This window comes from Chrysoperla carnea, chromosome 1 (assembly GCF_905475395.1).
Source record: "Chrysoperla carnea chromosome 1, inChrCarn1.1, whole genome shotgun sequence".
Classification (NCBI taxonomy): domain Eukaryota; kingdom Metazoa; phylum Arthropoda; class Insecta; order Neuroptera; family Chrysopidae; genus Chrysoperla; species Chrysoperla carnea.
The window spans coordinates 39,276,066-39,293,883 of record NC_058337.1 but is presented as its reverse complement, the minus strand read 5'-3'; the positions used below and the strand labels follow the sequence as shown (position 1 = coordinate 39,293,883).

The 17,818-nt window shown below is 28.4% G+C and overlaps 1 protein-coding gene across 1 annotated transcript in view; it reads left to right on the top strand.

Moving 5' to 3' along the window:
• LOC123304954 (homeotic protein proboscipedia) overlaps positions 1-14,656 on the top strand; it is a 124,451-nt gene extending 109,795 nt beyond the window's left edge. Inside the window, exons 2-3 of the mRNA XM_044886522.1 lie at positions 12,608-12,750; positions 12,821-14,656. Coding sequence (XP_044742457.1) covers positions 12,608-12,750; positions 12,821-14,656 — 1,979 coding nt within the window. The remainder of the gene's footprint in view (positions 1-12,607; positions 12,751-12,820) is intronic.
• The last annotated feature ends 3,162 nt before the right edge of the window (positions 14,657-17,818 follow it).

Sequence of the window (17,818 nt, the reverse complement as noted above, 5' to 3'; positions counted from 1 at the left end):
TTGAATTTAAAATTATTTGGTTGGCTTAACTGTTAAATTTAATATGATAACTGCATATGTCAACTTCAAATAAGTAAACTTAAGTAAATGGCTTGAAACTTGTATTGGACTAAAGATTAAAAAATGAATTTCTGCACTCAATCCGTATATAACTTACTAGAGAGTTACCTACCCGCTTTGCTGGGTTTAAAAGTAAAGATTGATAAAGATTGCTCTCGCTTATTCCCTTTCTATAACACTCGAAATAATGGTAAGGATTGTTTTACACAGGTAAAATATATGTATGGTTTTCTATTTTTTTAAATGTATAATAGTAATTATTCATTGAGTATGTCAGAAATATTTTGGCCGTGAAATATTTTATATTGACTATTTTTACAGAAATCTGTAATTTATGGTAATGTCAAATGACTACTTTTACAGAAATCTGTAATTTATGGTAATGTTAAATTAAATTAATTTTTTAATTTTTCATATTTTTTTATTAATATATCTTTATAAATTGTATCTCATGTGTTATTCTGATATATCAGCTATATTTTTGTAAGGTTTCATTAAAAACCATCCGCTAGTCTTAGCGTGAAAGCGTAACAAACAAACAAACATACAATCAAACAACCAAACAATCAAACAAACAAACATGCTTACTTGGCATTTATAATATATAGAGATTTATTCTCTAATACTAATTCTTTTAAAATTACTATTAACATTTTTTAAATGAAAAAGTATTCAGAATCAAAATCACACTGAAAAACTCTTGTCACAAGAAAATAATGTTCTTGGATATTTTTTTTCGCATAAATTTTGTTCTTATCATTAGAAAATTTTCTTATTACTTTTAAAAATTATTTTTGTGGCAAGAAAACAATTTTTCTGTACGCTTGCTTACACTGGTATTAAAGATTCGGTATTCAACTTATTAATACATTGTATAAGAGTAGCAACTGTGTTCGTTTATTCAATAACTATTAGGTACCTATCGATAGCATTTTCAAGATCACTTATTATGAGGTTTTAAAAATGTAAAAATCTAACATGGTCGCAAAATCGATTTTCGACCTCAAATACATTCTTAATATGCTTTCCTATGATGCTATAGCCCAACCCGTGTGTTAAGGTAAAACAATGAAATATATAAGCCTAAATGTTATTTGTATGAATTAAACGTGAATATATCAGTACATATTTTAATGTCTTTCTAATAACTCAATCCAAAATTCCTAGAAATTTTTATCACAATTTTATATAAATTATTTCAGTTGAATTAATAATAAAAACAGATCCGTACTAAGTATATTCCAATATTCTAAGTAAAATCCAATATACAAAGTTATAGAATAGGTTCGGTTATATTGACTGTACACGAAGAACACACTTATTCTATAACTGTGTTTGCCTACCTTTTCCGCTGATAGTTTCATTAACAGCTCCTCAATTATTTCCAGAGGCTGAGTACACATACCATGCACTACACCAGCCCATCACAATCATTAACTTAATTTTTTTTGTGACGACGGGAATCGAACCCGTTACCCTAGGCATACCGCGAACGGAATTGGTAGCGCCTTAACCAACTGAGCTACTAGGGTTGAAAAGTTGTTAGATAAGATGTAACCAATATTATCTATTTTAACATTCTTATGTCATAGTAAGTGATAACCTTTATTATTATCCTATATTATAACAATTTTTGAGTATAATAAAAATAACAACCAGTGGTGGTGTAATATATTACAGAAATGCAATTTTGAATAATGATAATAATATGTACTGCTCCAAGAAATATAGAAAACACTTTTTTGCCTTTCACTCATTTAAAGAAGAAAAAGGTTATGTGTTTTATACGTATAAAAATGTTGGCTTCAGAAATATGCTATGAATAACTCGGTTAACATTTCAATCTACGGCTATGCATAGCTTTAGAATGAAATTTCAATTATCAAAGCCTTCTCGTGTCAAAGATATTCTGCTATCGTGGAGTCTTTGGTAATTTTGGTAACAGATAATAAAACCTAAATATCTGTTGACAACAGAACTGAACATAAGTTTTGTACTTTTAATAATGTATACTACAATTTACTCTAAATACATCTCTGTATACCAATATAAACATATACTATAGTAAATAAATTACAATGTAACAACAATCGTATTTCAATCTTGATAATACACAATCGGTAATCAGTAGTGCATGTTACACCTTTCTAAAAATATATACCTAAATAGAAACAAAAGCACAAAGGTATATAATAAACTCGGGACTTTTATATATAATTTGTATATTTGATTATTATTTTTAGTTTATTCATTTTGATTTCAAACACTGATATCAAAGAAATTTCAAACTTTGTGTTCGTCAATATTTTTGAATAAAAAATGATGGTGTAGGAATAATTATTATTTGGAAATACTCAAAAACAAACAAAAGAAACACAGAAACTATGTAATTCATTTACTCCCTTTTTTCTAAATCACAGAAAAAAGTTTAAAAAGTAAAATATAACTAAAAATACTATTCTAAGTCAAGATTTTATTTAACAAAATAAGGAAAATATTTTAAAAAATGTACAACACAATTAATATAGCTGTACGTATTTATCCATGATAGGTTATAATTAGGAAATTTTTCGTTAAAAATTTAATTCTCACTTAAACGTTTTAATTAACGATTAGCAAATCGAATTAATTAAAAATGCTACCAATACTTAAATTGCTTCACAGCGCTTCCACCAAAAATTTTTAATTTATTTTATAATTTAATCAGTATTAAAACAGTTAGTATAATAAAATTACGCCTTGTGTATGGATTGAAAGTTCGGAACTACTAGTCAATGTTAAGAACTACTCCTCATATTTGGGGGTGGTGGTTCGTCCCTTTACTGTATTTTGCATTGGTCAAGAATGATTTGTCGTAAACCATTCCAATTTTTGGATCAAGAACGGTAGCAACGTGTTTTCATGCACCTCACCTTATGTACTTCTCTGATATCTCAAACATTGTAAGATACATTTTAATATGCCTAGTAGTTTTTAGAAAAGCAATTTTCCCGTCTAAAATATTGTTCATAAAACAACTTCTCAAGTTCATATTGTTTGAAGATTTTTTGACAATATATTCGGATTTTGAACTGTTGTGGAATCAAGGTGCCTTTTACACATATAATACAAATATAATATTTTCTTCGAAAAGGCAATATTCTGCAAATAAAAATATTTTGATCACATAAAATCTCAATCTAATTATGCTAGCTTTTGTTACATTTCAAAGTAAACAAAAGTAGAGTATTACAAACTTTGGGAATATCTATATATAAAAATTAAAATAAATAAATGCATTCATTCAATAGATCATACTTATTTATGATAAAATTAATTTACATATAATTTATAAATCTAGTACCAAATAAACTTAATAAACTATAATTAGAACATAATGATTAATTTAAATATTATAATCATTTTTTATTACATACACACAAAAAATAAATAAAAAACATTCCGATTGAAAAAACATTATAAAAATTAATGAATTAATTTTTATAACTATATAGTATATACCCACGGGTTTTTTGTTTTATTTTAATACAAAAATACATAATTTGTTATAAAAATGCACTCATTTGTAATAAAAATCATCAGCGGAAATTATATTGTCAGTGAAGTGGCTTACTTAATGCCACTATCGGTGAGTAGAGATGTACTGGATGACGTATTATAAATATAATACAGAATGGTCTAGCAAAAAAGTTACTCAGAAATAAACGATTTCTTGGCTTGGCTTGAAAAGAAAAAGTTTTATATATTATATAGTTTCTTGGCTTAAGCAAAGTTTTCTTGGCTTAAATAAATTTTTTCTCGCTCGCAAATAATTATCTTACTAAAATAAACTAAACATTCCTTTCATCGGGATATGTTTGTCCAAAAATATAACGTAACGTTATATTAACTCTAGCCTACACCGGTTTTGCCCAATATTTGGCATACAAATAATTTCTTTTTGACCGCAGGTCTATTTCTCTTCAAAAGTTAAACTTTCATTTCAAAAATAACTATATTAAACAATTTATGCTATCTCCACTCAAAATTCGTTTTAGAAAACTTATCTTCATTGAATAGATACTCGAAGCTTGAAACATGCGCTGTATAACAACGAATAAACTCCATATACTTACTGATTTGTTTTTAAACCGGTATTTATCCCGAAAAAGTGGATCAAGACACCGATCTGAACGCTATTCATACCAATTGATGGGAATTCTTCAAACAACAATTCCAGTCAAATTTCAAAAACGTCTTCCCCAATCTTCATTCATGTTTAGTTCGAGATATAATCCGAACAACATTAATCTATTTTTAACAGTCCAAAGATTTTTAAGACAAACTGAGATAGACTGAAATTGTTGTTTGAAAGAATCTTAACAATTGACAAAAATTGTTATTTACTTTTATATAATACTAATCTGATTTCAAAGTATACCATATTCATCAAAATTTCAGACGCTATATCTTTTCCTTTTTCAGTTGTTGTATTGAAGGATGAGCAGGAAGACGAACCGACAGGTATGTGCAAATGGTCTAATCAAAATACTTTATCAAAGTATTATTATTTCCTCAAGAGAAATATTTTCACAACGTTAAAAACTTGGGATATAATCTGGAGTAATAATCGGAAAACTGTTTGTTTTGCCCTTATTTTCTATCAAAACAAAACAAAGCAATTGCGTGATTTGTTGGACAAACAAAGCTAGAGAGATGAACAGTTGCATGGCCTCCTTTACTTTCCAAAAAAATACTTGGCCACTATTCAGAATACATTTGGTTTTTGCAAATGCCGCAAATCGTTTATAATGATTCTATGATTCCGATTTTCCCGAAAAAAAAATCTATACAAATAGTTGTTTAAAAACCGATAAAACCATCAAACTTTCATCTGCTAATAACCTAGAATACTTTTCCTCCTATTAAGAAAATCGTTAATGGAGTCATATATGGCAGTAATAGAAAGAATTAAATCTTTTAAAAAAACAGCAGTGGTTTATGGAATAGCCATTAAATGAGTGATCCATTATTATTAGACTGTTCATTCTCACGTTTGCACAGTTTTATTGCAAATCACTATGGTTTCTTAGTACCCATTTATTAGTATAACGACATCTAAAAACCTAAGTTAGGACCGTTATCAGAATATTAGTTTAAGCCGCCGTTTGTCGTATGAAAAATGTTTTTCCCAATTACTCTATACATAGTTACATTTCCATCTGTATATACTTCATGTAGAAAATATATAATTTATTGCTGGACCACCCGTTTATAGAAGTGCTTTATTTCAAAATATCTAACCTCATTTCTATACTTGGTTAAATATCAAAATTTAAATTTTATAAACACATACAAAAAAAAATAATTCCAAGAATTAGATACTGATATTTATTATTTATTGTAGTTGTTGCTATTATTATTGTAATAGTTATTTCGACAAACTTTTATGTTATTATGCGTAATATAAAGAGATAAATAAATTTGTTTATAAATAATAACAATAACACTAATCATACTCTTCCATATTATGGTATATTAGGCAATGTCATTACGTTTGTGTTCAAACAAATGCGTGTATTTATTTATGTAGTAACACTAACACCACAACTCAATAAATATTTCCTGCTTAGATACATTCAGTTTTTAAAATAGATGGAGAAATTACGAAAAGAAGACTAATAATTTTTTTAAATTATTCCAATATTTATTTGAAACTAATTATGCTTCATTGATTTTTGTAATTAAATTTCGTTACATTAGATCCTTAATTTTTCTCAAGACTAAATTACTTGAATTAAAATCAGCTATTTGAAAGAACTGGAGCCTGAAATGTAGACAATGACTCTAATGTATTTACTATTTTAAATTAATATCAACCTTCAAATGATACACAGCACAATTTGACATTATTTCGAAAATCAGAGAAAATTGCCAAGTGACGATTCCATTTGTTCTTCCAATAAGAGAATGCAAAATATGTCAAACCAGGCTGTTTTTTTAAGTGCAGTTCTACAGCTGCTAGCGAGAGCTTCAAGAGAATAACGAGTGATTCAGATCATTTCCTATATTTTTTGACCGGTAGAATCGATCTTTGATTTTGGATAAAAGTATCTAAAATACTGTACGCAGCTGATTACAACAATGATACCTTTTCGAAATACATGTGCATTTACCGAAAATTTGAGAATTTAGTAGTCACTATGAGAAAAAAAAAGAAAAATTTGAAGAAAACGGTGCATACGAAGCAATGCAATGTTTTCGGTGGATTTTCTTTCACATCCACAGAAAACGGATGCTTAATTCGAAGAGATTAATACTGTCACTGTACTCACAAAAAATCTTATGGATATGCATTAATCAGTAATGTTATAGTAATGCAATCAATGTAAGGATAGCTAAAATAAAATAATACGAATTTAAAAACTATTTTCAAACCTTATTTCTCTTTCTTTCTATGATATATCTTTCTATGATGGGCATTTTATACAAGTTGTACAAATTACCAAGTAATAATACAATTGTTCTTTCAATATTACTGTTTTAGAAAATATCAATAACACTTAAAAACAAAACACATATTTATCATAAATAAATTCGACACGCAGAAGCTGTGTAAACCTAGAGAATTCCCTCGTACGAACTAAAACAAATGTCACTTATTGATACATCCAACAAATTAAATATTATATTTCACGAAGGCTTGTCTCATTATTATTACTTCGTATCGAAAAAGTGGTTAGATGATAAACTTAAGAGACGTATTTAGTATTTATTTTAAAAAATTTCCTTTTTTTGCATAAATTGGATTTTTCTTTAAGCCCCTTTGTAGACGCTATGATTTCCCGTTAGCAATTGCTAATAATTTCTTATTAATAAGAAATAAATAGCAATAGTGCTTTAGATGTCAAATTTCGTTGAAATCGGAACACAATTGCATTCTCTAGACATAAAAGTTTTAGTGACGGTTATTTTGAAAATTTATATCATCAATACAAAACCAATAGCATGTTTTCCTTGAAAATGAAGATCGGTAATATCATAAATATAATGAAATCGAAATATATTATTGTAATAAAATGTACAATATAATAATACCATAAGAAAATATTGTTTTATTTCGGTATCATCATATCATATCATATAATATAACGGTTTGGTTGTTCATTTTCTAGTTCTTCTTCGAAAGCCATCAATCAAATAACAAAAGTGTTTGTGTATTTGATGTGTATGTGGCATATGTCTTCTATTCGATATATGAGTGACAAAGTACTGTCACCATCTGACGCCAGGTGAAATTTAATATCACAAACCAAACTATACTACCATCATACTACGATACCATATATACATATATTACTTATATCGCTACGTTCCATTCCATTACTATCTACTAGTATAATACTATAGATATATATACTATTCCTTGCAAAGAAGAATGTGAAAGTAGGTACTGCTTACTTGCTTATTATACAATGAAATGATACACAAGAAAGAAGAAAACTAGAAGAGAATACCTACGCTTATTCATACTGTATGTTTCAAGTCAGCGAACAAAGCATCATATTGTAGCATCTAATCATTCCATCGATCAAAGCTACAAAAAAATAAAGATGGTAAAAAAACCGACACCCGAAGTGTTTCTGGTCTTACACGTCTGGTTTAATTCTTATATCCTGAAACCTATTTACTTGTATGTATAACGCTTCTAAGAGTCTCCATTTTTAATCTGATGATGACCAATATACAAGCATCTTTCTAGTCTTAAAATATAAAAGTTTTTTCCAGGCGAAAAAGCTTTTAATATCCCCTTCAAAATTTAATATTTTAAGTTTTATGGATCGGAGTAATTTATAGGAACGGTGGAAAATTTCGTTTTGTAGTGCGTATATGGTGATGAATTTTTTTATTTTTACTCGCAGTGGTAAATTCTATTGAAATGAAATCGAAATCGTGTTGTTAACTTATTACGATTGTCTAATCAGTTCTTGGCGAAACAGTCCGCATATTAAAGGGCGAAGAATTCATCAAAAAGAATCTACCGCATCTCCGCAATTTAATCTGTTTCAAGTCTCAAAAAATACGATGATCTAGTCTCTTCTCGATACAATGTAATAATTTGTATGCGCCTAGATGGCGTGCCTTTTTTTAATGTAATTGAAGAATATACAAATTTTACCAGATTCTTTTGAATAAATAACAGTTTGAAAGCCTTATGAAGCTCAATTTTAAAAATAATTCTTTTAACAGTGAAAAATAGTACTTAACAAAGTTTGAGCAACACTAAAAAAAGTACTAGTTTCAAGAAAATATGTTCTTAGAATGTTAGCAAGCAGTCAAAGTCAATAAGCAGTCAAATACTTAATTACTTGATTTAAAAATTAACATCATTGACTCAAGAAATATTTACTTGTAATAAGAAAACCGACAGCCAAAAAACGCATTTACTTCAATCCAATAATTTTAAAACATAAAATTTATAATAATTTTGAGTATAAAGAACTCATCAATTTTTATTAAATTAATAGGTATTCTATTCATTTAGGGCTTTTTGAAATAGATAACAATTATTAACTTATGTAATAATAATTCATAGATGATGTAACAATCACCGCATCAGAAATTTTTTTTATTATTATATATAAAATTAAGTTATTGTATTTCGATTTTTGATAATTTTTATTTTGATTATTTTTCGCATTGCTTTGCCTAGAAGAAAGGAATTTTTTTTCTTGTTTTAGTTGCTAGTCGAAGCCATTTGTTTTTTTTACTTTCATTGAGATAAAACTAATTTTAAGACCACATCTTTTTTTTTATTACATGATCAAAGTGAAAAGCAGACGAATATTTGTACAACTTGGTTATTCAAAAATAAAATATGAATATACCAACTAATTTCAATCATTTTCTGGAAAATCGCAATTAAGCAGTTTTTTAATGTAAAGAGTAAATAAAATTTAGATAAATTATTTTGTAGACAAAAACATTATTGGTTAATATTTATGAAAATTGTTTTTAAACAGTATAGATATTTTCTAGAAGGAATTTTAAAGAAAACTTAGAATCTGTTAATTAACTTGCTGCGGTGAACAACTAATAGCATATATTTTGAAGACTTTGTATATGAGTAGAAGAAGAAGTACTTTTGTATTTTCACTATTTGCAGCTTTCATCATAACCTTGTCTATTGCTGTCGCGCGTGTGTTGTCTACTTGTTATATATATATACTGGAGTAAATCTAAGCAAAAAAAGGCTGTTATATGGATTAAAAGTTCGAGCAGTGAAACTTTGGGATTTTTCTTTTCACATCAAAATAAGTATTTTTTGAAATTTTTTACTTTTCCGGAGTGGTGCAACATGTTTAAAAAACAAAATGGCGTCAAAAATGAAATTTTTTTCAGAAATTTTATCATTTTTATTTTATATTCGCAAAAGGAGACATCGGTGCATATCCAAATTTGGTAGGTTTGTAGTCCATGTTAAGAACTACTCCTCATAATTTTTTGGTGGGGTTTCGTCCCTTCCCCTCCCAGTTATATATATATGTGTACATACATATGGTAAAACAGTTCATTTGACTATAACTTGAAAAATATTCGATTGATTTTAATGAAACTAATATCAATAGTAGGTTTTATTACTTACAACTTTCGGTTAAAATTTTAGCGAAATCCGTTAAATAGTTCGGCCAAAATTTCCAATTTAGGGAATTGTTTAAAATGGCTGCCATTTTATGCCGTTTTGTCCTACGAGGTTAAATTTTTTCTTAAATTGTAGCATTTTTTATTATCTTTCGATTTTATAATAAGTGGCTTACCCGTAAAATGACTCCTTGATCCATATTTTTGCGAAAAACGGAAAATTTAGCACTTTCTGGAAATAATTGTTTGGGGGGTGTATGGACTGGCTTTGGGGGGTGTTTTTTGCTTTGGCATGAGAAAACTATTTTTAAAAGAGGTCTATATGGTTTAAAGCAAAATTTTTAAGTTTTAACCCCCGCGCTGTAAGGGGGAAGGGGTGTATGAAATAAATGTGTCTTAAAAGATTTTAAAAAGAGGTCAAAATAGCTTAAAATGCTAAAGTAACCCAAAATTTTAGATGCTTTTATTAATATAGCACTTTTTACAACATCCACTCCTTCCCCTCCCGCTTTCTTATTTTTTGCAAATTCAAAATTTTTATGACGTATAAAGGGGTTTTTGGGGTCGCTGATCTCGAACTTTTGGCCCAAATAAGTACACCTCCTAAAAATATTACAATTGCTTTTGATAATCTATTGCAAAATTCGAGATCAGCGACCCCAAAAACCCCTTTATACGTCATAAAAATTTTGAATTTGCAAAAAATAAGAAAGCGGGAGGGGAAGGGGTGGATGTTGTAAAAAGTGCTATATTAATAAAAGCATCTAAAATTTTGGGTTACTTTAGCATTTTAAGCTATTTTGACCTCTTTTTAAAATCTTTTAAGACACATTTATTTCATACACCCCTTCCCCCTTACAGCGCGGGGGTTAAAACTTAAAAATTTTGCTTTAAACCATATAGACCTCTTTTAAAAATAGTTTTCTCATGCCAAAGCAAAAAACACCCCCCAAAGCCAGTCCATACACCCCCCAAACAATTATTTCCAGAAAGTGCTAAATTTTCCGTTTTTCGCAAAAATATGGATCAAGGAGTCATTTTACGGGTAAGCCACTTATTATAAAATCGAAAGATAATAAAAAATGCTACAATTTAAGAAAAAATTTAACCTCGTAGGACAAAACGGCATAAAATGGCAGCCATTTTAAACAATTCCCTAAATTGGAAATTTTGGCCGAACTATTTAACGGATTTCGCTAAAATTTTAACCGAAAGTTGTAAGTAATAAAACCTACTATTGATATTAGTTTCATTAAAATCAATCGAATATTTTTCAAGTTATAGTCAAATGAACTGTTTTACCATATGTATGTACACATATATATATAACTGGGAGGGGAAGGGACGAAACCCCACCAAAAAATTATGAGGAGTAGTTCTTAACATGGACTACAAACCTACCAAATTTGGATATGCACCGATGTCTCCTTTTGCGAATATAAAATAAAAATGATAAAATTTCTGAAAAAAATTTCATTTTTGACGCCATTTTGTTTTTTAAACATGTTGCACCACTCCGGGAAAGTAAAAAATTTCAAAAAATACTTATTTTGATGTGAAAAGAAAAACCCCAAAGTTTCACTGCTCGAACTTTTAATCCATACACAAGGCGTAATTTCACTCTACTAATATATAAATTCTAGTTCTTGTCTTCTAACTTTCTATAAAATTCTATATTATGTTGTTGTTCTACGATATCATACTACGTACTACTTATCATTTATTATGCTATTTTCAATGTGGGTAACACGCATCATCATTTTAGATCATCATTTTCCTTCTCCAACTATTTCTTCATTTATTTATTCTTCGACAGTATGTGAGTTCTTCGTTCAATGTTGACATTGTTTTTTTTTTTTTGCTCTTCTCTTATTTTTACATTTGTGCAAATCCATGTTTGGTTTTCTATTTATCTTTGTAGAAAACATTTTATATGCAGAAAATTGTCTTTGTATAAAAATTGGAATACATTTACATTTTTTCAATGACAAATTTTTAAATATAATCAGTTCAAAAATCATTAATTAATAAAATTTCTCATAAATGTATTTAAAATTTTGTTCTAAAACATATCATATATTATGTTATTAAATTTTTATATCTTGTCTTGATGACTTTGAAAACACGTTTCGGCTTATTTTTAGAGGGATTGAAAATAAAGTTTTCATGGCCAAACAACCATCGAACTACATGTTTTTTTCAGTAGTTTATTTTATTTTCTCGTACAAATACAACTTTCAATTTGAAATTTATTTTCTCTAGACCTTCATTTTTGGAACCTGTTTTTACGGTTTTTTAAAACTGAAGAAAACTGTAAGAAGATTGCAGAAACAATTTTTTTGAGCATAGGCTAATTATAAAATTGATATAGAATTAAAATTTTGGTACAAGTGTTATCTAATTAATCCATTTTTATCTACCTACCTTTCCATCTGTCCATGCAAAAAAGAGTCAAGTTTAGAAACAAAAAAATTGAAAAGGGGTAATGAATCTCAAAGACACATAGAAATCTAGTTTTCAAACCCTTAGATATAAGTCAAGCACAAAAAATAATTTTTTTTTTTAAATTGTTTTTTGAAATCTTTTTACGTAATCTCTATAAATTTGAAACAATTTCAGCTCAAAAACATGAGACGTATCATTTGTTATTCAACAATCTTAATAATAATTAGCAGTTCATAGGTATATTAATACCGATGCATTAATACCAATTCTTTGCATCCGTTATATCACAAACTGCTATTTTACCGAATATTACTCTTCTAACTTTTCGTTTAAATTAATTTTCAAGTTTGATTAAAATTAATAAAATTGCATCATATTTAGAAATTCTTTTAATACTGGCTTCATTTATTAACTAACCACTAAATTAATATTTTTATTTTTGTTATTAATTTTTACTAAAATATTCTTTCTTTCTTTTCAGAAAATGGATTACCTCGAAGATTAAGAACTGCCTACACAAATACGCAACTATTAGAATTAGAAAAAGAGTTTCATTTCAATAAATATTTATGCCGACCAAGAAGAATTGAAATAGCTGCATCGTTAGATTTAACTGAACGTCAGGTAAAAATTTTTTGAAACTAATTTTGTAGAAAACATATTCTGGTACTAATTAAAGTTTATTTATTTACAGGTTAAAGTGTGGTTTCAAAATCGTCGGATGAAACACAAACGACAAACATTAAGTAAACAAAGTGATGATGGAGATGATAAAGATTCAACGACCAGCGAAGGTGGCAAAAGTGGTAAAATGTCATCAGATAAATTTCTTGACGATGAAATGTCTAAGAAAAGTTGTCAAGGGTGTGAAATGCCATCATCTGTGGGTGGTTGTGGTCCACATGATGATATCCCTGATATTGGATCAAATCGTGGTAACAACAATAATACACCTAGTGCTACAAACAATAATAGCACTAATTACAATACGAATAGTAACGGTGCAAGTAGTATAACCAGTTCAGGATCCTTTGATAAGATAATCACTGAAGATGATTCAAGATCGAATGAAAGTAGTGGAATACATGCAGCTCGTGGTGGAAATTCGAAAAAAGGTGGGTCACGTGCCGATCGAAGTTTAAATGTTTCAATTAAATTAGAAGGTGGTGGTCGCAGTAATCATGACTCACCGCCTCAATCAGAACGAATTGCAATATGTAAAATATCACCTTCATCGAAAGAAGCAAGCACTGGTAATCAAATTATTATGCCAATGAACGACACAATACCGCCATCAAATAAAAATTTGTCAAGAAGTTTAACACCATCATCAACGCCGGGAACACCATCCATGATGCAACATCCAAGTCCGTTAGGTTTACCCCAAGCACCACCAGGTATTTATCCTCAATTACCGAGATCTTCACCCTCATCGGCTACAGTTACAATACAAAATGTTCCTAATCAATCAACTCCGCCATTTCCATTACGAAATTCGACAGCAATACCACCAAATGCAAATAACCATTTTCCTCAAAATTACAATGAATATCGGGATGTTATTCAACCGACGTCAACAACCGGAAGAAATAACAAGCATTTATCAAATTTACACTTTCAAATGCAACAAACACATAATCAGGGAACATATGGACCGACTAGTAATGATCTGTACGTGGACCATCATCAATTGGCACACACTCCAGAAGGTCAAGCTTATATTCGCAATCAAATGCAACATCAACAAGGTATTATTTCTGCTACCACAGGTCCGGCAACATCATTACGACGGACACGACAAAACTATCCACAACAATATCACAATCAGCATAATTATTATGGAAATTATAATAAATCGCACAGTGTGGCCTCGCCTAGTGAAGGTGCATATCATGGAGGAGTTCATACTATGAACTCATACAATCATTATGGTGCTAACGATCATAGCAATGCTGCTGCTGGGTATGCAAATTCACATTATGGCAATTATGGACCTGGGGCAAATATGTATTCCCCAGAGAATGATAATACAGTAGTTGTGAATCCACATTTAGGTGCAACAGATGCAAATGCATATTATCCTGGTGAGATGATGCAAAAACCTGTTGATTTCCAAAAACAAGCGGTTGTAGCAGCCGCTGCAACGCATGCTGGTTACTACGATAATAATGTTTACCATCCAACAGCGCATGATATATCTGCAGTCACACCAAATTATGGACAAACACCTGAAGCAGCATTCTCTGGTGGTTCTACTTCTGGTTCAGGTGGACCTCCATCAGTGACTGCAGCGGTAATGACACCACCAACAAGTGTTCAAACTGATTCCAGTGATAATTATAATTCATTTAATCAATTTTATGGCAATACGCCAGGTGATGCATCTTCACATCCCACACAACAAGCGCACCATCCAAACGCTGCCACAGCCGTAGCAAATAATGGCGATAACAGTAATAGTTCATCAGATTTTAATTTCTTAAGTAATTTAGCAAACGATTTTGCACCAGAATATTATCAATTAAGTTGAGTTTATTAATTGTAAAAACACTTATTTTAATTTTTTTGAGATCTTTTAATCATTTTTGTTAAATCGTTATTTTACTCGTAAGGTTATGTTGCAGGCACTTACCAGTGATATATAGATTTTTGAGATTAAACGGATATTTCTAGTTGGCGAGCATGCGTATGCTGCGCGCGCTGGAATTGCACATTAAAATGTGCTGAAAAGGAAGCAAAATTACTGTTTCTATTCCGTTCTATTGATGTTTGTATGGAATAAAAATAGTACGAAATAAGAAATTATGTGTAGAAAATGCGAGAAGAGGCTTTTATCAGTTTTAAAAAGGTGAAAAATAAGGAGTGTATATCTCTCGACCAACAAAGTCACTATTATAAAACAGACACAAACGCTATGTAAATCACGCCAGAACAATTTTTCAATTAGAATATGGCTGTCACCTCACCGGATCAAATCCCGATATATCGGTTTTCACGACTTGCCTCTGATCTCCGGAGAAACTTTAAAATACCATAATTAAAAGTTTTTGAAAACTAGAGAGTCTGCTTTCAATAAAAATTGTGAGAGGAGATGCCTGTCTTCTATGGTCCTAGTGTCGTTATAGTTTCGATAGTGATAATTGTTGGTCAATTGTTATACCACGCTTCTTAACTTCAGTGATATTTGAAACGTCGCGGAACAACAACTGGCAGTAAATTTTGAGACATAACCAAAAATGTAAAAAAATTTTTTTTTGTTAATTTTCTTAAATTTAATTATCCATGTTGCTATTTATATTTTATTAATTTTTTAGTAAATATTATCTAAAAATATTTCCCAAGTTATAAAATGGTTAACTTTTTGTAAAATGTAAAATCATTGTTCACGAGAAAATTTTTGCTTAATGAATATTTGCATCAAAGATGTGTTAAAAAAAAAATATGTAATATTATTAATCATTAATCATGAGCACAATTATTTTAATAAAAGAAATAAATATATATAAAACTTCACACATTTTTTAAAATCACTCTATTTGTAAATATATAATATTGTTTTCACAATTACACGAATTAGATCATAATTAAAATAATTGTTCTAAGAAAACTATGGAAAAGAAATGGACAATCTAGATATGTAAATAATTTTTTTTTCTTTCATTTTTATTTGGAGCAGTTTAATATCTGCAAAAATCATTTCATAAAAAACAAAACTTTGCACCAAAATATCGTTCTTATCTTTGAACGTATTTATTTTTACTTCGAATCATTTTAAAAATATTTTTTTAATTCCTACACTTCAAGGCTGCGGTTACAGTTGATATGAATTCTACCTTACCGAAATTTTAGGTAAAGCAATATTAAGTAAAGTGAGATTACTTCAATTATTAAAAATAAGGTTAATGATGCGCGTAATTTGGTTGACTAACTCAGATGTTACCACATGCGTAACAATTCCATTTCCACGGAATCGGATATAATTTAGAGTAAAATTCTCATTCTAGCCAAATAAAAGTTTGGAGTCGTAACAAATGAAAAATGAATCGGAAAAAATAACCTTGATTTTTTTTACTCATTCATTGCAATTCGAAATTTATTAATGGGTTTGAATATTTCGATTCATTTGAACAGATGTTAAAATAATAATAAATAATTTTTATAGTTGTGTGAGTTTTTGAAATGATTTGGCAATCCAAATCGGTTTTGCTGAATACTGCGACTTTAATTCTCATAAGACTATTTTTTTAAGACTAAAACTACATGTTGAGGTTAATTTTACGACCAAAAATATTTATTCGTATAAACCAAATTTAAAGAAGTACTTATTACTTACTTACACAATAAGTACTCGATTTTGTAAAAATGTACTGAATACGAATAAATTTTCTGATTATTAAAAGTAACGTCTATAAATATGCAGTTACTGTAATTTCCAGTTATATTTTTTGGGCGGAAAATTGTTAAATTTTAAATAACTGGTACTTCAGCGTAATCTGATAAAGATATTAATAACTTTTTTCCACGAAACCGATAAAAAAGCATAATATAATATGTGAGACAAAAAACAATAAAATTCTACATCATTCGAGTTTGCATCAACTGAAACTATAGCCTACTACGAAAGTTTGCATTTTTTTCTTGATAAATTTACTTCAATCACAATTTCAGTTTTATAAATAATTAATTGTAAGAAAACAATTGAACTTTCTTCACTATTTTCAGGGAACTGCACTAAACAACATTCTAAAAATATATAATTTAAGTAAATATATTTAATCATTACCATTTTTGTACATTTTGTTTAAAATCAATACCTGTACTCACACAAAAAATAATACGTAATTAGTAATTAAGTATCCAATCCAATTATTAAAAAAATATTCAAAATTTAATATATTGATCGTGATATATTTCAATATGTTAAATTTAAATTTAAAAACAAAAATGTAAATAATTTTATTACTAAAGAATACCTTAAAATGTTAAATCGTTTTTTGAATATTTAATCGTTATTTGATATTTTCACATGTAAATAAAATCCTAATTACAAGATATTAATTAAAAAAATTATTATATAAAATTATTCAATACTTATTAAATAAAGAAAAAAACAAAAAATAAAATTTAAATAATTATGTACAGAACAAAAAAAAAAACTATGTATAAACAATTTGAAGTAACTATTATTAAAATTAGATATCAAAGTTAATAAATTAAAATTTAGAAAAAAAATAAAGTATTTTAATTTTATTCCCATTCGATATCTGTTAAAAAAAGGGTTTGCAAAAAATTTGAGCTTTTTCGTCTATCAAGCCCATGAAAATATAAAGTTGAATTTAAGCTATGATATTTGTTTATTTTTCCATAAGCTATTTCAAATAATTGTATTTTTCTATGCCATATCATAAGATTTCCCACCAAAATACTTTCAAAAGAAGTATCACACTAAATTAAGATGGAACTGCTTTTTCAAAAATAATTTACGTTACTCCAAGTAAATAAATTAACTTAAAACGAGATAATAAAATTATAATTTTAAAAATAGGTGTAACCATTTTCATTAAAAGGTTATAGATAACAACAAAATACTAAAATCCAAATATTAAAATACCATAATTATAAAGAAATTACATGCTAATATGAGTCAAAATATTATTAAACTGATTTATAAAAACGTTCTATGGTTACAAAA